General features: G+C 36.9%; 1 protein-coding gene across 2 annotated transcripts in view; it reads right to left on the bottom strand.

Annotated features, from left to right (window-relative positions):
- NBAS (NBAS subunit of NRZ tethering complex) overlaps positions 1-27,513 on the bottom strand; it is a 160,080-nt gene that overhangs the window by 62,502 nt on the left and 70,065 nt on the right. For both annotated transcript variants that reach the window (XM_064411911.1, XM_064411912.1), the window contains exons 36-41: positions 21,613-21,780; positions 20,911-21,024; positions 20,551-20,674; positions 15,502-15,578; positions 14,878-15,015; positions 71-300 (exon numbers count right to left, since the gene is read on the bottom strand). In XM_064411911.1, the coding sequence (XP_064267981.1) occupies positions 71-300; positions 14,878-15,015; positions 15,502-15,578; positions 20,551-20,674; positions 20,911-21,024; positions 21,613-21,780 (851 nt within the window). The remainder of the gene's footprint in view (positions 1-70; positions 301-14,877; positions 15,016-15,501; positions 15,579-20,550; positions 20,675-20,910; positions 21,025-21,612; positions 21,781-27,513) is intronic.

The following is a 27,513-nucleotide window of genomic DNA, read 5'->3' as shown; positions in this document are numbered from 1 at the left end:
CTCCCTAATTTAAAGTTTAAAGCTATTCTATTCTGAAACAGAGAAAACAAACTTAATACACATTACTTACTCTGCCAATCCTAGTATTGTTTCTCTCTTGTACTGTGCATCTGCTGTAAATCTCTGCACATCCACTCCTTTGCCAAGTCCTTGCAGAGTCTGAGCCTGAGTGAAGTCCAGCAGTCGTTCATTGTAGTAATGCAGCTGATTTATCAAACTGGTGATTTCTTCAGGCCAGTCTGCCTGGGCATAGTGAGTAACATGCTTTGTGACCATCTGAATCAACTCTTTTGGATCAGCCTGCAAAAATAACAGACAACAAACTAAAAAAAATCCCTCTTAATTCTGAACAAAAAATTATCAATATATAATTGATCCCTGTGTTCAGAACTAGGAAACATTTGTTTCCATTTCTTTGGAAATTTTAAGTAAACAGAATTTAAAATTTTCTGTAATGCCCATGTGCTCTGGTATTGTAATTTATCCTTTTGGAATGTTTTAGACTACTCCATACGATACAAAGATTTAAAAAAAACCCAAACTTACCTCAGCAAATTAATAGCAACCAATGTTTCACTATAACTGAATGTATGTGTTTTTCAATTCCTCCTTTTTATTTACATTGAGCTAGGCAACTCATTGATCAAAGACTGAAGTAAAAAAAAATACTGAATTTCTGATACACTTCTATTATACAGGACTGAAGAGAGGAATAGCTTTTAAGTGTTGAGAACTAATACTTTCAAAGAAGTATTGCAAGATACACAAATTAGTCAAAGCATTGCCTACACCCTGAATCTTCAAAGAATAAAATACTGATCATCCATGGACTACAGCAACCTCACTTTTCAAAATACCTTAATCACAAATAAAACTTACTTTTCTGTGTTAGAAATCACACACCAAGTGCATCTCTTATAAACCATTAACTTCTGTAGTCAAAAATCCTCATAGCAAAGCAACAATTTACAACACGAAGTATGAAAAATGAATGCATGCACTGTGGAGTGTTCAATTTATCTCAACATCTGGACAGTGCTATATCTAGGCACCTCCACTTGAACAGAGCTCTGTGTAACATCTGAACACTTAGCTTGCTCAATACCTTGATTTCTCTCTTCCATGAAAAATGAGGGCACCAGCAGTTCAATGCCCAAAAGATGCACTGTGACTTCTATGTGCCATCCACTGAGGAAGGAGTACCTCCAAAAGAGCCACCAAAAAATACCTTGGGATGCCAGTGTAGATGAAGTATTTCCTAAGAGAAACAGCTGATGTAAGTGCTGTGATCTCATAAGTGTTGAGTGTACCCGAGCAATATACTTTGGTTTTTTACTAGAGAATTATTCTGCTACATTAGAAGATAAATTTGTGAACACTGACTAGAGTGCACAGCTGGGTAAAGCATGCACCGAAAGTTTAAACCTTGAGGCTTGCTTTATTTTTTCTGGGACTTGCTGGTCATTCTAAATTGATTTCTCTCCAAGTATCTTAATTGACAGGCTGCTCACTGAGTCACATTAAATGCTACAGGGCATCCTTTTTGCTCTCCACTCTACACTTCTGAAGCCCTCCAAACATTGCAAACTCATTGGTTTTATAAACAACAGCAGCACATCTTTCAAGGCTGCTTAGGAGATTGGTACTAGAATAATAAAACTTCACAAAAAGAGACAGGCAAGTAGAGCAGTGCCTCTACAACACAATTATATCAGCTGGAAACCCATCCACAGCTTATTACGTACCCTGGTATCTCATTCTATGTGATACACCAGAAAACAGAGCATGGAGACAGAGCAAGACAGGGAAACATGTTTAACATAACTGCCTAAAACCTGCAGTCCACTGAGAAAGACAGGTTCCTCTGACAACCTATGGGAGTAAATTTGCTCTCTTTTGTTAGCTTTCCCCTCTCTCCATTAAGGCCCCATTTGTAATATTTCTGTAAAAGCACCTGTGTGTAATCTTCCAGGCTGCCTGTTCATGGTCCCAAGGACCTTATTTGGAAATAATGCCTTGGGGCCTATTGGTCTTGGTAATGTCAAATTTAGAATAAAAGAATCTTATACTATGCAAATACCCATGTATATATAACCCCACACATATATGGCAAAATAGAGGGCAGACACTTCAATCCTGAAGATAAAAATTATACATTTAGATTAAGAAAACACAACTGAACTTTTTTACTGCAAGTAGTTGCCAAAGATTGTCTTATTCTGTTCACCACCAGAAATTTTTCAATCAAGTGTTATTATCCTCTTATCTCTTAAAATACCTATGACCCAAACTATCACAGCATATGAATCCGAAATTAGAGAAATATCAGTCTTCTGTTTGGCATCAAGATGCATTGAACTTGTATTTCTTAATTTTAAGTATTAATTTTTTTACATTTTTACGTTTTTAATAACACCTATCTTTTAGAAGAAAAGCAAAACTATTTCTACATCCATTAGATACTTAGTTCAATTAGACATGATGCTTCTTCTAACGAACAGCAAGAGAGAAAAATCACCACAGGTGCATCGCCAGTTTTCAAAAAATGTTTTAACAAATTTCAGTTGAAAAAACCATAACAACTAGCAAGTAACAGTACCTGGCCATGAAGAAAATCAGTAAAATCAGTCAAGTCGGAATCTTACCACAGCATTCACAGAGTTTTTCAAATCTTGGACTTTCTTCAAATTGCAACAGACAGCAATTTGTGTAAATACAAATTAATTTTGACAAGTAAGACCAATAAGATGCCATATTCAACTTGTTCCCTTTATAACATCACCTATCAATTACTGCACCAACAATCCCAAAGAGCTACCACACAATTCTGTTGGTTTTCAGAGTCCTTCGGCCAAATAGAAATTGTGCTTAGGTGTCCAACTCCCTGATTTGCCAGATAATCTCCTCCAGTACTTCTAGACAGATGTTTGAAAAAAGCTTTCTCATGCAGGAAAGGCATTTTACAGGCGTACACTGTAAACACAGGGTAAGTTTCCAGAGAAGCCACAAGAGCTGACCCAAATGTATTATGCCCTTAACTCAGAAGTCTCCCTAGCATTGCCAGGGGAGATTCCTCAGGAAGCCCCTGCCAATGCATTTCACTCAGCTCTTGGGCTAACACTATATTTGTGCTGACAGAAGCCTTACTTAAGAATTAAGAAAAAAAAACCACAAAATGCAGAGGGGAAAAAATAAAAAAGCACACATCACTTTAGCATAAAGCTCATTTAATTTCATCTCTTAGATGTGATTTACTCAGAACTGGTCAGGTTTCCATCCCTACTGCCCCACTGGTCATTACCAATAAACCTCAGCAGGGATTCAGGGTCCACCTGAGTAAATGTTTTAAAGCAGTTTTTTTTGACCACCCTCTGGAAGAGACATCAGTGAAGCCCCTGAATATGTGTGTCACTGTGATAGTATAAAAGCAACACTGGTTTTATAAGCAAATAGGAAATTTTTATCTTGGGATGTCTTCATTCTTATGCCTCAATTAATCTTCAGTTTTTGTGGCTTTTTTTCCTGTTAAGTTGGTATTTCTTTTTTCCTCTTCCAATCTATGTAAGACTTAATTCAGTCATACACATCAGAAAAAAATAAACAGAACAAAAAAAATTTATGAGCTATTGTGCTGCTCATCTCCTGCTCAGGAAGTGGCAATAATTTTACAACCATGGTAATACTAATAAAAAAAATAATAATAAAATAACAAAATAAATAATAAAATGCTCTACAGTGAACACTTTATCACTGATATAATAATAGATCACTGTAAGGCTATTTGGCTTGCTTCTTTTAAGACCAAGAATCCATCCAATTGTTCTTAAGTAACATATTATTCTTTTGATTCTGATTTTAATGTAAATAATCTACAGACTGCAATATAGAAACGATCAGAAAAAATGATCAGAAAAACTGCTTAGATCAGAGGCCAATCGACTCATAATTACCTCAAAGACAAAACTGACACTGTGGACCTCTCTTGATTGAGGTTGCAGAGCATTTCCATCACCTTTTGAACTGTAATCTTTTGACAATGGGCAAAAGCTACCACTGCAGTCAGCCACAGAAATCCAGAGGGGAAGGCAGAGGACAGGCTCCCTCGTGCCCAGATCCCTGTAACATCAGGTTTGTTTTACACCATTTTAAGCAATCCTAAGAACGGTATCATGCTCCAGAGGGAGACACATACATCAATCCAAATACTCATGGTTAGCAAAACAAGGAGATGACAGCATATGAGCAAGGGCAACCAGGGAGCTGGAACATCCCTGCTGCAGACACAGCTGTCCTTTGCCCATTTCCCTCCCTCTGCAGTTGCTGCCCATCACCAGTGCAGCTGGGAACCAAACCACACCTCTAGAGCACATTCATGTTTCAGAAAGGAGAGCTCTCCCTAATCCTCATAGCAACTGCCATAGTCCTTGCAGCAAGAGATCCAATGTGCTACGAATCTGATGGAGGGGAAGGGAAGAAAAAAAGAACAAAGTGAAGCACATAAGACAATAATTTTCCTCACATACTGAAGCAGGAAAAAAGATTTACAGGAACAAAAGAGTTCACCCAAGAAGTAAAATCCTGAACACGCCTGTTCACGCAAGAAATACACTCTATCTCTCCACAGGACAGCTTTTCATTAATAAATTAATGACACTTGTCTTCAACTTAGACTTTTGTCATGCCGTGAATCAAAAGTACTTTAACTTAGATACAGCACCACATGAATCTGGGGAAGCCAACCTTCCATACCACAGCTGTCTCACATCTGATCTGTCCAAAGCAAAAGATAAAACGTATGGCTAAAATGGAAGATCAGAACATCTCAGAAATAAACCTTTACTGTCACATCACTCAACTGTGAGGATACCTCAATATTATTGTCCTTCCACTGCTGCAGCTACGTGTATTGTGTGCCAACAGTTTTGCCCAGGATCAGCTTTCACGACCATTTTTCTAAAGGGTACAGGAAGCAGATCTCATCACTCACCAGTGAAATCACATGAGGGCAATATAAAAGAATATCTACTAGAATACCTTCTGTAAGCTACAAGATGCATCAGGATCAAGTTGTACAAACTTATTTAAAAAACCAAGTAGAGAATCTATTGCTCATCTCTATTATTACACCTGTAAGTCTTACATATTCAGACATTAAAACAATATTCTGTTTCAGATTTAAAATCTTAAATCATCTATCAGAAGTTTTTGTAACATACTCTAATATCTCAGCTATAATTAAGTATAATGGTTTTAAAGCCTGTCCATACTCTTTAAAAAACGCTTCTCACCACAGTATGGTACATGGTATTTCCTACAGTACTAAAAAATTTGTATCTGGATTATGTAGAACCAGGAAGGCAGCTGCGAACTTAAATTCCCTAGCCTCCCTTCCTTCCTCTACCACAGATTTCATGCAGATGTCTCTTTTTTTCCTGAATGTTTTAAACTTTCATTCCAGATGTACAACTGTATCAAAAAAACCCACTCCTGGATCACAGCTCTGCTGCAGTAATTGAAGAAAAAAAAAAAGCAAGAGGCTGCTGTTCCATAATAAAACAAAAGTAATTGGAAATACTGTACAGGAAGTTGTTTCTGTAGTTATGTTAAGTGACCTGTGTTTGAAGAGTTGAACAAATTGTTCTAGTGCTGTTTTTACAGAACCACAGAATGATTTGGATTGGAAGGGATGTTAGAGATCCTCTTGTTCCAAGACCCCTGCCATGGGCAAGGACAGCTGAAACTAAACCAGGCTGCTCAGAGCCCCATCCAAACTGGCTTTGAAGACTTCCAGGGATGGGGAATCCACTCCTTTTCTAGGCAGCCTGTTCCAGTGCCTCACCACCTTCACATTGAAGAATTTCTTCCTCATACTTAATCTAAACCTACCTATTTCAGTTTAAACCCGATCTAAACCTTCCCTCTTTCAGTTTAAACCTGTTCTTCCTTGTCTGGTCACTACATCCCCTTGTAAGAACTCCCTCTCCAAATCTCTTGTAGCCCCCCCTTCAGGTACCAGAAGGTGCTATGAGGTCTCTTCAGATCCTTCTCTTCTCCAGGCTGAAAAACCTCAATCCTCTCAGACTTCCTGATAGGAGAGTTGCTCCAGCCCTCTGAGCATCTCTGCGGCCTCCTCTGGACCTGTTTCAACAGGACCATGTCCATTTTGAGGTTCTGGCCCCAGGGCTGGACACAGCACTGCAGGAAGGGTCCCACAAGCGTGAACAGGCAGAATCCCCCCTCTCCCTGCAGCCCGCACTGCTTTTGATGCAGCCCAGGACACAACTGGCTTTCTTGGCAGCGAGTGCATGTCACTCTTCTTCTCAGAGAAACACTTTCTTGCTTTGATTTCTATCAGCTATTCCAACAAGAATGAGGAATAATTTCTCCCAAGAGTAAATGTTTTCATAGGTTTTTTTCCACCTTGTGCTCTCTCACAGATTTTCTGATTGATAAGTCAGGTTTAGGTAGAAAAATCTCATCATTTCATCTGACAGATCTTTTAGTGAAAATAACATGATATATAAAAGGTTAAAGTGTCAACTGAAAGAACATTTCTGAAAATAGAAAATTACTACACGCTTTTGAGTGAAGTGCCTACTAAATTCATAGCATATAATTCATTTCCCATTCACAGTCAGCATTACTCAGTAAATAAGTGCCATGTTTTTGGTAATAATCCTAACCTTCTATCTAACTATCTTCTATCTTAATCCTAACCCTTTTGTCTAAAAAAAGAAAAAAAATCATTGGGCTTTCTTATTTGAATAAATGATGTAATTGGCTTTTCTTTCAGTATATGTCTAGACCTATATGGTAGCAACTGTAGTCATACACAGACTTTGGGACAAGGAGACACTCCTACTGCAAAACCTTACTGCAGCATTATGTGATTTCAGTTTAATTACAATACTGTTTCTTTTTAATTTGTACCATTTGTACCATTACTTGACTTGATACATGTAAATATTTCTGTAGCTTACTAATTTAAAGGTTAAAAACTAGATATCTCATGAGCTACAAAAACACTTAATTTCCTCCTCCCTGACAGCAATTAAAATACTAGAAGTCAGATATTTTTCATCTTAATCCAAGAGCACTGCTAGCACTTCTGAGAAGTACAGGTTTCTCAGTGACCACCTTATGTTATTGAGATACAAATTTTCATTAGTAGTTTCTTCAGGTAAATACAGAGGCCAATCTAGCATTTAGCCTCAATTCTCCAAGAAAAAAAAAAAAAAAGAAAAAAAAAAAAGAACACCAACCCAAACCAACCAAACAACAAAACCCACAAACCCCAGCAGCAAGGAGTCACACAACTAAAAAACAGGGATGGAGAAGTCTAAGATTAAAATATATTGCTAACTCAGATGAATGACATTTTGCTAAAATTATTAGATGACTAGCAAATTTCAAGCAGGTTGCCTGCAAAATCCATGTTGCTCACTGACTGGAGAAAACAGTTACAGAAGCCTGGAAAAGGAATGTAAAAGAAAAGAAAAAGCCACTTGACTAGGGTAAGATTGCTTCAAAGCTGTTGGTCACCTCTGTACTGTTTCCCAGTGAGGAACAAAATCCTTCACAAGAAGGAAAAGCATTAGCACTTATCCCAGCTATGTCCCTCACATGAAAAATCACCACTGTCTCCAGAGAAATGTGGGCAAGCTAAAACTCAACTCTCTGCTGAAATGAAAGGCTAGTTTGAAGATCCTCTTTTCTAAAAGAAAATTTCTGAACAGCTGTCTGAAGAACAACACTTGCTCTGCTTTCAGAAGCAGAATTTGACAGAATACCTCATATAACACTTGAGAAACAGAAATAAGCAAGACTGTAAGCATCTCATTTCATGAGTACACTTTATCTTGGAGAAATGAAACAGGAATGGGCGCAACACCTAACAACTATTTAATAATAGGTATTTTCTGAGTCACGTAAATATTATCTGTCCCAGCTAAGAATGGCACTACTTTGTCATGTTGTGTTCTTAACAAAGAAAGAAGAGGATCTGTGAAACACTGGCTTATCTATATTAAACACATCAGAACCAAAAGAATCTACATGGCACAATCTGGCTGCAATGTCCCTAACTGCTGAATTAGTTTTTCAGGGATCATTCAAGAAGATGTTCAAAACTAACCATATTTGCTGGTAGTTCAGGAGAGCTTACTTGAGTTTTAAGCCTTTGGACACACCACAGTTTAGTGAGTTCTCCATTTTTGTTAGCTTAGATAATCGCTCATTTTGAAAATGTGTGATTATGCATTGAGACATCACTAAAAATAAGGAAATCAATGAGGAAAACTCACAAAATATGACAAGCTAGAAAGGAAATTATAAGTGCTAAAAAAGTGTCTGGAACGTGTTTTATAAAGAATGGTAAAGCTGACAGAAAAAATTCTCAAAAGTGTCAAAATCAGGAAGCCAGATAGAGAAGTGGCAGGATCCCATGGAGAAAAGGTGTGGAAGGAGCACTCATGGATAAGTCAATAGCACTAGGAATCATGAGATCTTTGTGTCAGCCCTCACTGCTGCAGGTGTGGGGAGAGGAGCCCCATGAGTTAAATGAATTTGGAAGGCGTCAGTTATGTGCTTGCACACCATGACCAGCTGGCATTCATCCCTCAGTTCTGAAGGAACACAAATGTGAAATTATGTTAAATGGCAGGCCAAGGTGCATCAACAAACATTTTTTTAAAATAACATGCCAGAGTGAAAGTTCCATCTGAAAAATCAGGATGTAAAAGGGACCTTCATAGGGATTTCAGCCCAGCAAGTCACATGTCCATCCCTAGTAAGATGGCAGACTATGTAACAAATATTAAGACCACTGGGCATTAAGAGATTGGTGGGAAAAGATCAGCATGGCCTCTGTTCACTGGCTGGAGGACTATGAGGGTATCAAAGAGCACACAGAGAAAAGCAATCAAATATGCAGAAATCTTGCAAAATACTTTCACATGTTTACACACTAAAGTCCAACCAGAAAGCTGAAGTTATTAATGGATTCCAACAACTTTCCTTTCACTAACTGAAATCTGGTGAAACAAGAGATGGAAGCTTGGAGATCACTTTTCAGAGAGGAAAGAGTCAACAGTAAGTCCTGCAGACACAGGTTTTGAGGCCACTTTTATTCAGACTTCATTACTGATGATCTAGAGATGGATTCTGATGATACTAGGGTCTTTGAATTCTCCCCAGATCAGTTGTTAGTCTGCCTGGTAGTCCCATTCACTCTGCCTTCTGCCACTGCCCTCCTTTTCCCTGGTTCTCCTCTCAGTCACAGACTCTACACACACTAAGGAAGACCAATGGGAGAGTCCATAGTGCAACATAAATGCAAGGAATTATACACTCATCTCTCCCAGTTTTGCTTTCCTAACTGTCAGGTATGCACTAGACTTGGAAACAGAAGCATACATCAAATTCAACAGATTCACCCACCAAGTGTTAACGAGTATCAGTACCTGAACATGTATAAACATATTCTTAACATGTTAGTAGTGTAGGATATAAGAAGTATTAGGCATAACCAGCAGCAAAAAAGATAAATGGAGCAACCCAAAGACTAGCAAAGAAACTTGAACTTGATGCAGAACATACAACAGAAATTTTCAATAGTGAAACAACAGGGAAAAATTACACTGCCAAATGAAACTTGGTAGTTTTCAGCACCACAAGCAAAACAGAAAGAGGGGCCGGAGATGAGGGCTTGAATCAGGACTTTAAAAACTCCAAGTTTTAAGTCCATCAACGGCCAAAAATAAAGAGCACTACCCTTTCACCATCTACATCAGCCTTAGTGCTAGCCACTGCATTTATGAATGGAAAGCTGAATGTCCAGACAAAATAAAACAAGACTGCCTGACACAGTTTGTCAGATTTGCATGTTAGTTATGCACATTATGTACATAAATCCAAGTTGAGATTAAAAATGTATATATTATCTCTAGTCAGCTGAAGTCATAATTTTGGAATGTGACAGAATATGCAAAACAACATGCAACTGTTTAATGAGCATTCCAATGAGAGATTTAGAGATTTCCTCATGTGTAGAGACTTAACCTTTAGCTGCCAGGTTAAAGCCATTAATACCTCATCTAGTATGGGTAATAGATCTGTCATCAGATGCATCAGATCTGCCTCCCTCCCTTTTTCCTGTATGCATCCTTCTTATATAATATTAAGTCTCCAAATTAAGTCTTTATTTGCAACATCCTATATTTGGAATATTACATAAAGCCATAGCATACAGACCATGGCTGGGAGTTTTACTTCTGTGGATTAATACAACTGTATTTATAATTTATACCAACCATACACAAACGAGCAACAAAACCTTGGGTGCTAGGTAAAGCTGTCAGAATGAAATCCTGGCAGACCAACAGAAATTTCTACAAATTCTGTCCCAAGTCCAAAGCACTCCTCTTTTGACTGAATTTTGCCTCTTAGAGATGTTGATAGAGGCTTTCTAAAGGAGCAAGCAACAGAAAAGGGAAGCAGATTAAATACACAGAGCACAAGTTCACTGCATAAATGTACCCTGTCATATAGTGGCTAAATACATATCAGGCTATTTAACTCTGTGGGACTGAACTACCAGCTTCTTCACCAAGCATCACTAAGGAGAATCTCTGAGCTTACCAGTTCAACATAGTGTCAGTTGCAATGCATAAAAGGACAGGAATCAAACTCACCTTCTTGAATGAAAAGTAACATATAAAGGAAGAAAATAAAAAACTAAGAATTTTCTGCTAACAGCAATGTCGGGGAAGATGAAACAGGAAAGCCTTATAAATATGATTGCCTGGCAAAGTATTTTGAGAATATGGAAACTAAAAGCGAAATTGAAATGAAAGCAAGCTTTGAGATACCAAGCCTTAGTTACTGAACAACTGGAAAACAATGTTATGGCCAGGTGAAGGTAATCCTCTTTTGATTAGACAATACCCTCTGCTTACAGACATTTCAAGGCTCAGAGCAGACAGCCTGGCAGAAGGGGTCCAAAGAGTAGTTTTTAAGGTTTAAAATGTAACACACTATGATAATGTAATGATTCTTATAGGCTGTATGTGAATGCTGTAAGATTCGTATCTTCTACTAGATTGGTTATTGAGAATTAGAATATTCAGCATGGAAGAAAATTTATTGTATTGTAACAGGAACTTTGTCCTCTTTTGTCATCTCTTCTCCTCTTGCTCTCTCTCTCTTTGGGGCTTGCTCCGAGCTGTGGCTGGCAGCTCCAAGCAGGGCCCCTGCACCCACGCCCTCTGCAATAAACCACAAGTTCCAAGACCTGGCTTCAGAGATCTTTTGTCTCCGTCTGTCCTGACCGTCCTACCCACTCGTGCTCCTACACAGCAAATCTCCTCATCTGCTACTATGTGCAAATTCCTGTTCCCCTGTGCAACTCAGCAGTGTTTGTTGTACCTATTGTTTGATGCTCCAAGAAAAAGCTTGCCCCCTCAGCTGAGGTCAGTAAAATAATCCTCTTCAAAACAACAGAAACACCTTAGCAACAGAGTATTAGCATGAGGACAGGATCATAACATATTAATTAACCTGAGGATAATTAAGCATTTTCACTCCCTTCTGGAGTAAACAATTTATTCTGGTCAATTACCAGATCATCAAGATAGGACCAATGAGGAAATAAGCTGCTAATAAGAAGAATTACCCAGCACATTTCTTGGTCAGCTGTACAGCTCTTCTTCTTGTTCATCAAGACTGGGAATTAGTGAGAGGTGAATCAGAGTGGCAGCGGGACAACAACCTGGATGCTGTGCAAGCAAGGTTCAGCAGCAGCTGAAACAGGCATGTTACCAAAACTTCTAGACACAAATGCAAAAGCACAGCACTACAGGGGCTGCAATGAAAAGTCAATCTCATCCTCTTACAGACTTAAACCAAAAATAAATATAGGTCCTCAAAGGGTAATTAGTCTTCTCACACCAGTACATTCCACACACAGTCCATTCCTGCAAATTTTGCTCTATTCTTCTGATCTTTGTCTGCAGTTTTCTTAGGCTGCAGAACTCTTTTAATACATTCCTCAGGACAAGAAAGTAATATATCTCAGATGCCTTAAACTGGGACTGTTATGTTTATGTTATCATAACAACTAAAATTTGAAATTGTCTTGGGCACATAATTAAAGTAATACTTTACAGCCAAATCCCTTTGTTTGTCCTAGAAGCAAAAAGAATAACTTTACCAGAAACTGAAATTATCAAGATGATTTCCTTTTGGGCATCAACAGTACAGAAAGTAATAGTGAGAATTTCTGACAATTTATGACTGTGGTTTGATGCATAGATATTAGCTGTCAGTATTTCACATCACAACTGAAACAAAAGAAGAAACAAGCCTTCATGCAACAAACCAAATCACTGCTTCAAAATATCTTTCTTAACTAACTGGCAAGCACCGAAAGTCAGTCCTAGCCAACGGAAAAGGAGCTCTCCTCCCATTTCCCATTATCCTTGTAACATTATGCTCCGTAATTTCCATTCTACCAACATTCCTCCTGTTATGTCAGAGGTACTCATGAACTCTTTTCAAACAATGTCATTTTAAAATGAGAAAACAGAGGATGTGTAGACTTTTCCATGCTTCCATACAGTTTCCTTTAAATTCAGATAGTTTTCCAACAGTATACTCAATTCACCGGACTAGAAAAACCACAGCATCTGTGAGTCAAATGCCAGTAGGCAGAAATAAATGCTCTATGACCTTGAGGTTTCACCTTCTGAGCCTGTGGCTGAAGTGCCAGATTTACTGGCCATCTAAAGAGTGAGAATGGGGGGAAACAAGGATTGGCTGTATACCCTGACCCACAAAAATGCACTCAGATACCTTCTAAGAATAATGTACAGCTTTGAGGTACAGGACCGAGGGATGCACTTCTGCTTTCACAAACAGCCACAAGATAAAGGTGATGCAAGCCACCAGTGCCATGAGTCAGAAGACAATCTACTGAGGAATGATATCTCCAGCTGAATGTAACATGTTCATAGAAATTTAATACCATTTTCTTCACCTCCCACAGAACTCTTAGGAAACACAAAAAAACACCCCAAAACTGATGGCTAGATCTACTCCCATGGACAGAAACTAGAATGGCATTGATGAACCAACTTGCAGGTGGATCCATTCTTTATTACCAGCATCTAAGATGTACATTTAAGCAAATATATGTTTTGCATAAAAATTAAGCATAAATTGGGCATTTAAGTCTGGTATTTAGCATTCTTGGTTTGGGTTTTTGAAAAAAAAAAAAAAAAGTATGTTTATTTTGGTCAAAAGTATCTGTTTCTATTTCTTGTTTTCTACCTCTGTGACATTCCCTCACTGAATACTCTTGGAATTAGTAACAATGAATTATAAATTAGTATTTGCCTATGTTGTTTTTTTACTGGCATTCAGGCCAGTTTTTATGGGGTTTTTTCCTGGCTTTTTGGTGTGCTCCTCACTAAATCTTCTTATACAATTATTTTCAAAAACTGTTGTTTAAGAGTAGCTTAAACATAGAACCTACTATTTCTAGCATAGAGCTTAGAATCTAGAATTTATCACAGTCACATACAGTATTTTACAAAAGATTAGCCAAAGATCACATCACAGTTAAGAGATAAATTGCATGGTGCCATTGATAAGACTTTGCTTATTAAGTGGCAATGGGAGTACAAATAGTTTAATCTAACATCTCTGTCCTCATTCTTGTAACTTGCACTTTCCAAAGGCTTCTTAGATCTTCCTGTAAAATAGGACTTTTTAAAAAAGCTAAAGTAAAAAAAAAAAAAAACCACAAAAAACCACAAACTTTTTTTCATCAGTTATCTTGCAGCAGGAAGATTTACAGGCTCAAAGAAATCATTTTAACAAACATGAATTAATTCTTCACATTTTTCAAGCCCCACTGTTGTGGGCTACGTTTTCCTTTAGCATCTAACCAGAAGAGAGTAAAATGAACATCTCAGCAGGAATATGAAAGGCTTCCTAATTGCAGAATTGGGCGAATATCAAAACAGGCTTTCTGCAGTAAATCAGGAGTCATTCTTAACACAGAAAAAACGAATTCTCTCATGCCACAGTGGTGATTACTTCCTTTTCAGACAACTTGTGACCAGAACTGCTCTTTCAGCTACAGTTGAGAGACAGACTGAAACCCAAACAGTCCAGAAAGCTTCTTCACAGGAGGAAAGAACTGGTGTAAATTCAGAAAGACTCTTGGATCAAACAAGGGGGTTTATACAGGTACCTCAGTAAGAATGGCACTCAGTGCCTTATTAAACTTTTGTATGTTACCTCTTCCATTTAGTACAGACTTCACTGTGAAACTGCTTTAATCACTGGCAATGGAGAACTGGCAAAGTAGTGCCATTCCAAAAACAGAAACTTGTCAAAGGAAATAAAAAAAATTCTTCAATGAATGAGGATGAATTTTTGAAACACCATATGTAAAGTGAAATACAATCCAACACACTCTAGGGGAGGCTACAGAAACTTTCTGAAAAGCACTGTTCTTGATGAAATGGATTTCACTTTTCTGGGGAAGTACTACATTGCCTTGCACACAGTATTGCAAGGTAACAGTATAAGCTATACTCATTACTGCTCAGTGCTTATAAGCTACTTTGAAGACTGATAGTGGTGTTACCTAAAAATGACACTGGATATTGTGCTTCAAAAACTCCTCCACAAATTGTGAAGTACTTTTTTGTTTACAACATTGTAGAAGAATAATTATGCGTAACACAAAAGGCTGCTCACAGAGTAAGTCAGATCAGCTCCTTAACAGGCTTAACTCATGTACTGGCTTTTTAGAATAGCTTTTATGATGAACATTAATGAATGTGGCTTTAAAAAGAAAAGAGTACTCACCCTGTAGAGAGGGTGGCATTTGTCCTTGAAACATGGTGCCAAACGAGCATAGATCTGCAGGCTATAGTAATAGCTTGCCAGCTGGAGAGATAACGCAGAATGTAATTGTTTTTCAAAGCATTTGTTGGCATCTACCACCTAGAAGAAATAGAGAATTCATTTACATGAAAGAATTAGCAAGCATTACACAACATTAAGTGTACAAACTTTCAAAAAATCTACTTGCTGTCATTTAGAAATAGCCCTATGTTTTTCTGGTGGTTTTTTTCCCCCTTGCACAAACACCTAAACCAAAATGTTTCTGTAACTACACTACTGCTGCTTCTGTAACACACGGTTATTATCCACATTTCTGAGTTACATTAGAATTGTCAGTCAGGTGGCCCAACTTCTGTTTTAAGTAAGAAAATGTATCTTTTCACCAGTGCCATGCTCAGTGGACAGTCCAATGGCATTTGTTCACTTTGCTTTATATGCAACAGCCCAATCTGTAAAAATGTGTATTAAAATGAAATTGAATACTTAAGATTTTAAAACCTTAAGGAAATGAAATTTGCTAACGGAATTCTGCTATGAATAGTCTTTCCTAGCAAAAACATACAAACAAAGTCCCTATCATCATACCTGTGGCAGTGCAAGCAGATAGGCAAGAGACAAGGCCGCGTCCTTTGGTAAAGCATCGCTTGCCAGCTGTAGCAGAACTGCAACAGAGAGGGAGCAGACACAAAATCTGGATTACTGACCCACCTGGCCTTGAGAGCTAGCAAACAAAATGTTTTCAGGGCAACTATATTTTATTAGACACTAGCTTGAAGCACTCCAGACATACTTAATTAAACACTTATCAGCACAATCCAAAAGAGATAATACATAATTAAACTGCAGCACAGCTTTACCTTAACTTCCAGGCAAAGTATTTGATGCATTAACCAAAGAAGAATGAGATTATGCAGCAACACATACTAAACAAAGCCACCTGTACTGATTTCCAAGAAGTAAATATTTTGCTTGTAAAATCAAGGAAGTAATGAAATGTTGTAAGGGTTCGAAGATGCCAAGGAGAGGAATGGTACAAAATGTCTTCTCTTCAAGCCTGAGCTCTAATTCCCTTATCACTAAACACAACATATCATATTAAAAACTTCTGCCTCAATTAAAAATAAAACCAAAAAACACAAGTATCATAAGAAACACCACAGCAAGGTTCTGCTACATACTGAAAAAAAGTATCAGTACTATAGCAATTGTAATAAATTCACCAAAGGATAAGCATTCTGATTATAAACACACATACTTCTGGAAAAACTGACACAAAAATCACCTGCTTTTCCTACATTATAGATACCAAACTTGGGCAGAAGGGTTGTTTCCATTATTATAGATTACATTATTACTAATGTTATTTATAGCAATATTATTTCAATAGGAAGAAGCTATCTTCCAGCAACTTAGCTCTTTGTTTATTTCTAGAAAGTGTCAAAAACCTGTTTGTTAATTCCCAAATTACATAAACTCCTCTGCAGGGCATGCTGGTAAAAACCTGATTACTTTACACACATTCCCGCAGTGAATTCTTTGTTCCAAAGAATGACTTATAAAAGGCTTGAATGACCAATTACAATTTTAAGACTATCATTAATTTGCCATCAGCCTGAAGTGGATTTACATGCCAGCCCTCAGCCAGATACAAGCACTAAATTTCTATGTGACAAGTCACCACAAAGGCTGCAACATAAGCCTGTCCAACAGTACCTATCCTTTGCCCTTCAAATGGCTTTTACTGTGCTTCAGACAGCTTCTTGCTTCTGACAGATTGTTTCTGCTATACTCTAAATAACCTCTTTGCTGTCCAAGCAAAGATAGTACAAACTCTAGAAATATCTAATATTAAAATCTGATTAAAATTGCTGGCTCCTCCTCTGATAACAAGAAGTTACTTTATCTATCCTTACAACCACCTCTAGTTAAATAGAAAAAAAAAGGGAGGAGGAAGGAAGAGTTTCAGCTCTGCTCTCTTTTCCCTTTCTTTGGAGAATTAATGTTAATAAAACCTCTTGAATACACAATAAAATATGGGTTCCCTTTCAACTTAATATCCCCAACATGTCTACTGACACACTTGCAAAAACTGATCTTCCAAAGAACATGGTACCAACAGAGGGCCAGAAGACAATATGGTTTTCTTCACACTTTTGCATGAGGTGTGACACAATGGCATCCCAACTGCCAGAAGGTATGTAAGAACTGCCTCTACTGTCATACCTTCTAAGAAAAAAAAAAAAAAATTCCTCTGTACTGATGCAATAAATTTTCTGCATGCTGGTGTGTTCATGATAGATTTTCAGGCATCCATACTTAGATGTCCACTTTACATACACACAAATACATGTATGCAAAAATAATTTCATACAGCTTTCTGTCTCCCAGTGAAGCCATACAATAATCCTCTGCAGTCTAACACGGCTGAGTTCAAATCACAGGCTCCAGACATTAGCAGGATGCCATTCTGTCCTGTCTTGTATCTTCACAAAATTACAGGAACTTAATGTCATTTCAGACCACTACCAAATCTGGAATTTGCCAAAGGGATTAGACATTACAGGGCTGGCAAACCAGGGAGGACAGGCAGTGACAAACAAAATGCCAATGCTGCTGTCCCCCTGCTGTCCCACAAGCACAACTTTCTCAGAGAAACACAAAATTATTTTGATTTTACAAATATATTTGTTTCCTGCGCAGGTCATTATGCCACAGCCTGTTTGAGAGGCTAAATATTGAAAAAAAATGTTTATCTGTGAAAACTGGAATTTCTCCATACCTAGAAAGTTTCAACTCACTTTCCATGGACTTTCCTCTGAAAAAAAATTTCAAAAACTGCTTTGAGTCTTCAATTGTTCATTTAGCCCATGATAAAATCTCAATAAACTTAGAAGTATATACTGCATTTAAACAGCCATGTCTACAAGTGACTACAAAATTATGGGAAACATTAAGGTATTATTTGCTCTAAAACCCCTGAGGATTAATAGGTATGACCATCTGTCTTGGGTTTACTCTGAGTTTAGTGGCAAATCTGGTTAGAAGGATATACAGCCATAATTTCAAATTGCATCTTCAACCTCCTGATCAGTCTCTAAGGCCTATGGGGAAAGAAAACTCTGAATTAAACAGAGATGCACACCATGGCCTCAGCCACACCAAGTCTGGGTGCACAAGCAGCCCACAGCTGAGGAAGGAGTGCTTTACAGGACTCAGGGAGAGGAGAGTTACCATTTCACTTGGAAATACTCAATTTCCACCTACATCCAGATACCAAGGACAAGAAAAGTCAAGGTCCAAGGCTTGTAACACTACCAGAGCCGTAAAAGCAGCAAAATATCTTGAGTTTTATTACAGAGTCTTATCAAGGCCAGACTGGATGGGGCTCTGAGTAACCTGGTCTAACGAAAGCCATCCCTGCCCATGGCAGGGATGAATACACAATAAAATATGGGTGAAATAAGGGGTTGAAACGAGACAATTTTTAAGAGTCCTTCCAACCATTCTACAATTCTATGAAGACGCACACTGTCTATGAGGAAAGTGTTTAACCAGTCTCTCACACTGCACATGGCACTGTTATAGTAAACAAAGTCTGATGCTTACTCCAGTCTCTCCTAAGACAAAGTGTCAAGTACAATGAAGACTTCTTTGCTAAACTGCATCTCCCTCCAGGTTCTTCAGTTCTTTTGATGGAGTTGAAACCTGCTGCTGTAGCTGTCCTAGAAGACAGCTACAAGCAAACAGCTGGGATTCAAACTCATCAGCAAAATCAACTGAAACCTGCTATGCTTGCAGTTACTAGACCAGTGCAGTAGCTGACATCTCATACCAGCATTCGAGTTTTCTATGGCAAAATCCTCCTGAAAACGTACAGGAAGCCTGAAAATGATAAAAATGCAGAATACCAAGTGGGATTCATATCTGTGTGATTCCTTAAACTTCAGCAGTATGCTATCAATACATATATTTTCAATTTGCACAATCCTAAACGTGTTAACTCATCATAAAGACTTCGAAGAGAATTGACAAAACAAAGCTTTAAGGGGTAAGAGGCGGGATCCAATATCATTAACACAGGGCTAAACACACCACAAAGAGTAAATTATTAATCCAATTATTCAGAGAAAGCTATGTTACACTTATGCTTAAGAACAGTTTACTGAGTACCAAAAGATGTAATACAAGAAAGGACTGATGAGTCCAGAATAAACACAGCCCATTTTTCCAGAGGAAAACACTGAACTCTGTTTCAGAGCACAGCTGGAGGGACTCTTAAGTGAAACTGACTATAGAATAAAAGTGGTAGAAGAGAAGTATTAAATGGCAAAAATTTTATTCTGCACACTTAAGAGGAAGGAGATAGATGCTCAAAAACTGAAGCTAGAATCTAAAATTTCTTTTACTCTTCAAGCAAAAGTCCCCACCACTGAAATTTCCATCTCAAAAGCAGCCACTGAATTGTAAACAATCAGTTCCAATTACTCAAGTTCTAGCAGTAACTGTTACCACACATTTGCCAAGTAAACCATTTTCCCTAAGGAAGCAATAAATACTTTTTAATACTTGCCTCCCCTTTCTGCTTTAAGACATAGGAATTAAAGCTTAAGGCCTATGGGCTGCAGCATGCAACAAATGAGATTTTAAGTACTGATTTTAGAGGATTTTTTTGCATTAAGAGAGCATGTAAAGAACAAAACATGCACACACCCAATTTATACAAGCTGTTGCTAATCTTTTCCGATTCACAGTGTTGTTATATTAGAACTGCACAGGTTATCTGTACAAACACCACATATCTCAAACTATTGAATCATATACTTGTAAGACAAATTTTCATTAAACAGTTTGAGTAAATGTGTGGCTTATGAAGAAAGCCTGTCATGAAACTTCTCATCTAGCAAGTGATTTAATATACTCATTTTTCATGACAGAATTTACCACAAGCCAAGTATAATACATATATCTTCCTTCAAAAGACACTAACAGCATGTAATATTAAACAGTTAATTTCTTAAACCAGCAGGAGACACCCAAAAGGAATGATAACCACAGGTGGTTTTTTGTTATTTTTTTTAATTGAATTTTTTCAGTTAAAAATTATTAAATATAACCTATAACATGTAGTCATTTCAGAAGACGACAGTTCTGATGATTCCACAAGCTGTAGTCAAGAATTAATTGGCAAATAAAATACTACAATGAGCCTTCAATACTGAAACCTGGATATACAGTGATACAGAATGTGATCAACTGAATATGCAGGCATACAGAGGAATAACTCACACTGGCTTGCAAATTCCCATTACCTGTACATGGTAATATTCAGGAAACCTTCAACAATTCTTATCATTGCCAACCTCCAAATAACACTTACTGCTTATTTAAAGAGAACTTTCATTTTTCTATTCTTTGCTGAGCAACTCCTCTTAAAACCACCAATTCCCTTGAAAACTCTGCAGCTACTTCTAACAAGACTTCTTATCAACAAGAGCCATTGAACCAGATCACAATTCATGCAAAACACCCAGACAATACTTCAAATCGTTCTGTGCAATTCTCCCCACTTAAAACTACCCACAGATACTTCTGTATTTACTATATATAGAATGAATATATTCAATTTGTCCATACCTTCTGTAGTTGGAAGTAGGTCTTTTCCTTCACTCTTTGTCTCTGTGAGTTTCCCTGTTCTCAGCAACACTTCTGCAAAGCTTTCCAAAGAATTGTTCTGGTATGTTCCATAGCTGACTTCAGACTGGAAGTAAAAAGACAACTGACAAATGCATTCTACACGTGCATTTTTATTTGAATCACTTGCATCACAGGCAGCTGCTTATCTCCATTCCTCTATTTGTTTTCCTTTGTATAATTCTAGATTTTTTCCTACTATGGCACAGAACTTTAAGCCACACATATATTCAAAAACTGCGTCTTTTCACTTGAGTATAAGATCGCAACAACAAACTGCAGACTTCTGTAACTGTAACTTACTTCTGCAACATATGGATCATCAATTAGAGACTCATAAAATGGATGACAGCCTTGTTTTTCCACAGAAGCATTTTCTCCAGACCCACTTTTTAATACATCTCCAAATTCTTGGCCCTGGGAAAAATAAGTATAGTTGAGCCTAGTTGTAAAAAAGCTCATAAAAATGCTGTAAACACTATGCAGAAGGGAAACAACTGTAAATGAAAAGATCACTGAATTCAGTGGGGAGCAATAAAGGAGTCATCTTACATAAACCAGTTCTGAATGAAGTCCAGTATTCTTAAAAAAGGAAAGAGAATCATGTTCAAAAGTAGTATCACAGAAAATAGTGGCACAAACACTATAGAAAAGTCTCTGAAATAGAGGAAGTAGAAACGAGAAACTGCAAAGGAACAGCTTTGAATACAAGATGACAGTATTTAAAGACTAGGCTTTACTGTGCTTTGTTCCCCAAAGTTTTAAAGTTCTGCCAAATTTCAATTAGGCCTTCTTACACTATGCTAAGAAAACAGGAGAAAACAGACTAGAAAACAGCTTTAGACCCCTTCCTTCATTGGGATTTCCTTGCAAACAGTCCTGTGATGTCTGTAGTTTGTTTATTGATTTAAGAGTTCAGCTATCAGGTCCTACAAAGGAGCTGAGTTTTTAAACTAATGTACCACAAATGTGTAAACATCTGGGGACACATCAGGAATCCCTTACATGTAATGGTCGCAGGTAAGTTAAGGATCTCTTCCACCACTGCCCATCACTGACAGCATGCAGCATGGCTTTGGTAGTCAGAGTTGTGTTGGACAACACCTTCATGGTTTTGGATGTCGTCCAGTACAACAAATCAGCGGACTGGCCAGAGGAGACGCTGGTTTCATCCTGTGACATATCCAACACACAATGCAGGGGTTAGACTCCTGCTCTAATTAGGTTAGTGACCTAAAGCCAAACAAATGCATTAGAGTTCAGACACACTATATTAATAACACACTTGAATTACCATTAATTCAGGCAGCAGCTGCCAAAAACAAACAAAAGACAAACTAAAAGTGATTTAGGAGTTTCACTGGGAAGTAAGCAGTGTGATCAGCAGAACACTTGGTCCCTTACTCAGTTATCACTCCCTGTTTCCACAGAGAGCACTGGTTTTAATTCCAAAGTTTATAATGACAATGTTCTACATAAATGTTGAATGTTTCTACTAAAATAATCACCTCTCTACAAACGTGAGTTATTTTCCTATACTGAAGTTAATCTTTGATAATTCAAGAAAGCTGATACTAGAGACAATCTTGTATTCTTACAGAGGTAGAATTAAGTCGAATTCCCAATAGGGGAAATGGTAGAGATGTAAATATACATCTCTAGACCAACTGATAAAGTATCACCAAGCTTTGAAATTTTGCAGCTGGCACACAAAATACTGAAAAAACAGCCAGCCTAAAAGACTACAAGAACCCCAACCTTTTCTCAGTCAAAAACTGCTTCTGCAGTACATGCACATATTATGTGCATGTATACATTCACTTAGTATGAACTCACACATAACTCCACTCTTAAAAGCAGATACATGTTCCACAAGCAGGGCTCTCAATACCAGCTCTTCCTATGTAAAGCATTTAAGTAATACCCAGAATATCCAGGTTGTCTGATCTGTGCTATTCCAGCTGCCAAATGTGTTAATTGCGTGCTTTACAATGTATGCATAATAATCATAAACATATAATTAGCAGGCTGAAGAAAACACACCGTTTTCACAACAAAAAACAAGTATTTTCCTCCATACAGCAAACTTGAACAGCCAAATGTTTATCCCTAACAACTCTATTATTAATTTCCCCATACACAGAAGTATATTGGAACAGAAAAATTCTACCTGTATAACGGCATGGGATGTATTAGTTTACAACTAATACTAATTCAACTAATTCATTACAAAACCTCAAACATGAGAGCCAAAGTTATACTGAAAAGAAATACATCCCACTGTAACCTCAGAGGAAAAATGTATCAGCTTCAGTAAGGTAGAATTTCATGCAGAAAACCTTATTTTTAGTACCTTTTAGTATAACATACAGTAAATTACTGCCTCAAGCTGACCATTGAAGTAGCAGGTTCACCTTAAGTCCTTCAGCATTTGTTTTAATCTTTTCCGAAATCATCATATGCATTTCACAGATGTGCCACTAATGAATCAACTGGCTAAACTGGGAATTTCAGCTCCTGCTTCACCAAATTAACGAACGCATGCCAAGTACAACCCGTCAGAATTTTTACAGCTCTGAAAAATTAAAACCAACTGAAAATTCTAGGTCTGGTGGCCTGGGGGAAGAATGTCTTGTTCACATGTTTTTTAAATAAACCATTTTAAGTACTTAGTAAGACACATTTTTTTAATTTATTTTAAATGTTACATACAGAATTCTAATTCCTCTCTGCCACCATTTTCAATGCTGTGACATGCCCAGTTGATTTTTCATGGAAGAAAAATAAACCAAAATAAACCAAAATAAAACAGAACGAGAAAAAAAAACATCCCACCCTAGCTGTCAACTGCATTTGAGCAAAGCACTTTTCTTTAAATCAGCCTCCTTCAGCAGTATGAAAACTAATGATCCAACTTGTATGCAGGTGTTAATGCTTATGGCACTACTGCTATCAGATAAACTCTACTGACTTTTGTTTAAAAGTAATTTCACTCTTACCAGTAATTACACTTTTTTCAGCAAAAATAGAAATTCTGTTTTCTGAGAAGTCATTTTACTCTGTACGTGGAGCAGCAACATTTACAGGTTACAACTTTTTGCTATCTCAATCTCTCACAAAATAAGTTATTTCTTAAACAAGGCTGGAGATCTCATCTCAAGAAAACAACTTTAATTTTATCATTTAATTGTATCTTTAGGGAGAAGTTATATTTTGGGGGTCCTGAAAGGTGTTTGGGAGAAATTATTTTCTTCTATTAATTATTCCTGACATCCTTTATAAAGTAAGCACTTCTGATTAAAATCAAAGTAGCAACAGCAACTTATTATATAGTAGAAAAATTAGGAGATTGAAAATCTCCTTGAATCTAAATTGTGTAAAAAAAAGACAACCAACAAATTCTGAATTATCAAGTTACTCTAAAAGAACAGCTAAAATATTTATATAAATATATACAGCACATGTTCAATATTTATATACACCTTTGCTCCTACATACACTTATATAATTCCAAATAGTTTAATGAGAGGACAAATAACAATGCCAACTGTTTGTGAGACAAGCCACACAGGAGACAGTAATAAATTAGAACAATTGCAGCACGAATTTTAGGATTGGTTTTGGTCTTTAATGACAATTCGTCAAGGTGCAAGGATTAAAACTTGCAAAAACCATACACTGCATACACTTTGTATGTTAACAATCATTTTATGTCAAGACTATGAAGGAAATGAAATGAGGTAGAACAGAGTCTGTTCAAAAACAGAGCATCACACATTAGGTCTTCCTTTTCCCTTTTTGGTACTTCCATTGCCAAACAGGAATTTAAAATAGTCTCTTTTACATACGTAATCATGCAGAATCTACACGTGGTTTTTTGTGCCTTGGAGGGTTCTATATTGGGGATTTAAATTTTTTTTTTCAATGTCTGTTACAGCTATGAACCACTTGAAGTGAAAATTCCAGTCCTGCAATGATAAACCAGACCCTAAGTGAGAGACTATGGAAAAGATTCAACTCAAGATGACAACACCAGTATTCAACAGTCACAGCCTGAATGTTCAGGCTCTTACTAGGACCATAATATCGTGGAAAAAAGAAGTAACCCAGCCCAAAGCAGACACAATGCATTTGACTCAGCTGCTGAAACAGAGGCTTGGATGAGTGCCTGAGAGATACAGCAGAAATTGAGACAGCTGCTTAACACCTGCAGATCTGACAGGAACATTTTGGAGCAGCAGCTAAAGGACAAGAGCATAACTGATCATGACTCTCTAATAATTTCTAACCAGCTGTGATAACAATGTGTGACCTACCAACTTAATGTAAACAAATGTTCTAAGAGATCCTGTCTTTTCCCAGATATAGTGCTTGGGAAAACTGGAAAAGCAAAGACACTAATGCTCTGCCAATCAAAAATTTTCTTTTAAGAAGCCTTTAAGAAAATAATTCTTATAATTTGAACATATGTTCAAATTATTAAAAAATCATTATTATATTTTGAACATATTAATTTCTCAAGAAAATGTCTAGAAAATACATATTTTCTATCAAGAGTTCATTCTAAAAAAACCTTTAAACTTAATTTCTCTTGGGTTGATGTGCCACGTAACAGTAATTACACTTCCATATTCAGATATATAAAAAATAATGATTTATAACAGATGTAAACATAATTTAAATATTATGCAGATTTAACAAATTCAGAGCTCACAAGGCAACTGATTAATATTGTTTTGTGCTTATACACAACACAGCATCTCATGTCTAAGCATTTTATTTGAATTTAATAATTTTACCATTAATATTCTGACAGGCTTTTCATTAATCAAGAGCTTAATCTTCTCACCAAGATATTTTGGTTGAGAAGCACAAGATTAGTTGTTTAGGCACTTGTAGCACACACAAGTAAAAAGGATGAGGAAGTAAAAAGGATGACGAATGGTGAAACTTAACATTTTGCTTAAAAACAACCTGGTACATTGGAATCATCATAGCTTCCACAGCATAACTTCTCAAATGGATTCCATGACTTCAAACAACAGTGACAAGGTGACACAAAGCTTGTGCAAATGCATTAGCTCCTACAGAATAATGACGTGCAGCTTTATCACAGCATTCATGAATTTCTTTTAGAGTAGGACCAGAAACTTGGAGAAAAGTTATGCTGAAGTCAACATGAGAGGAATATTAAATGATCCATTTCTAAGCAGTCTATTTATATATATAGCCCGCTCATATCAAGATTTCTGCAAGTTTCAAAGGAAAAAAATTTGGAGGAAAAATTGAATACAAATGAAATCATATCACAAATTCCTAGGGAAGAGTTCACCAAGAAAAAGCTGATGAGAAAGTATGACCAGCTGGCGATGTTAGTTAATATAAAGGAAGAAATGGTAATAGAGACTAATAATTCAATGCTAGGCAAAAGAGGGATAGAAAAACGTCACTAAAGGTTTAAAAAGCAAACGTGATATATTTACAGATAGGTATTTTGAATGCAATAGAAAAAGGGATATCCAAACACATGTATGCCACACCTTAATCGAGTACAGATAAGAAAACTTACACTTGGGGCACCAATTTGAAAAAGCATTAGTAAGTGAGAAAAAACATTTGTCAATTCCCTGAAATAAGGATTGTCTAAGTTAATCAGGATGTAAGTGATTTTTTTTTTTCTTTAAAGAAACAAAAATTCTGTGCAAGACGATGAAGGTGAAGCACAGGGAATTAGATGAAGTGTAACTGGAAGGATGGCAGTTATGGGATTCGGTGAAGTCAAAAAAACTGAATTATTGAATATATTGCTTTTCTAACACTGCAGATGTCTGTAACAAAGGAAAAGTTATACAGTGAGTAAATTTTTGGCTATGTTTCCTCCTGTGTCATTCCAAGAAATGAAAAAAAACTATAAATCCCTATTAAGTCAACTGGGAAAGAACAAAACGAAAGAATTAGCAAATATACATAACTTCATTTCCTAGTGTAACAGTCTGAAACACAACATGCCAAGGAGCCTTATTAAAGAAGAAGAAAATACACCTCAGTGCAGCAACATAGAAACTTGCCAATTGTCTACCTACTTTGAGTTCTAAAGAAACAATCAACCACAACTATGGGGGGTGGGAAATAAAAGCTATATTGGAGAAAAATTCTCCAGCATAATGAATATTGCTTTCAATATGCAAACTGAAATGATAGCGAAGTTAATTAGTGAGTTTACTCAACTCTGATAAACCTTTGAATAGTTTTCTGAATCATTTATATGCATGTCTAATTGTTCTGCCACAATATAGTACAACAGCACATGAAAGGTGATGCATGACAAATTTTTATAGATATCAAAATATTGTAAACATATGCATCCACACCTGTATCAATTTTATAAACATCTACTTAATAACCTACCACTCAGAGAGATGCATCTATGGATTTCCAGAAAATAAAATGCATTTGTGCCAGTGAAACAGACCTGTTCTTCATAGTGATGATTCTGGCAGACACAAAATGTTTGACCCTCTTCCTCTGAATACTGTTTGTAGTGCTATTTTACCTTCCTTCCATTTATTTCATATATATGCAAATACACACATCTACATGTACGTCTACATATGCATGTATATACATACATATACATGCACATGTGTATTTATACACACATATGCACATGTACATACATAAAAACCATACACAAAATATGGACATATTCTCCAAGGAGGATGGAACTCTCATATTTTCTCAAAAAGCCACCCTATGCAACATGAACTTTCTCTTTCTTTCTTTCCTTCCCTCTTTCACCACCCCCTTTTAATTTTTTGTTTTTTGCATACTTCTTTAAGGCTTTTGATCACCCCCCTCCTCACCCCCAGATTTATTTATCACTCACCTATTTCATTCAACAAAACA

The sequence above is a fragment of the Passer domesticus genome, chromosome 3, assembly GCF_036417665.1.
Source record: "Passer domesticus isolate bPasDom1 chromosome 3, bPasDom1.hap1, whole genome shotgun sequence".
Lineage (NCBI taxonomy): Eukaryota > Metazoa > Chordata > Aves > Passeriformes > Passeridae > Passer > Passer domesticus.
Note: the sequence above shows the minus strand (reverse complement) of the source record. Positions and strands in the feature narration are given on the sequence as shown.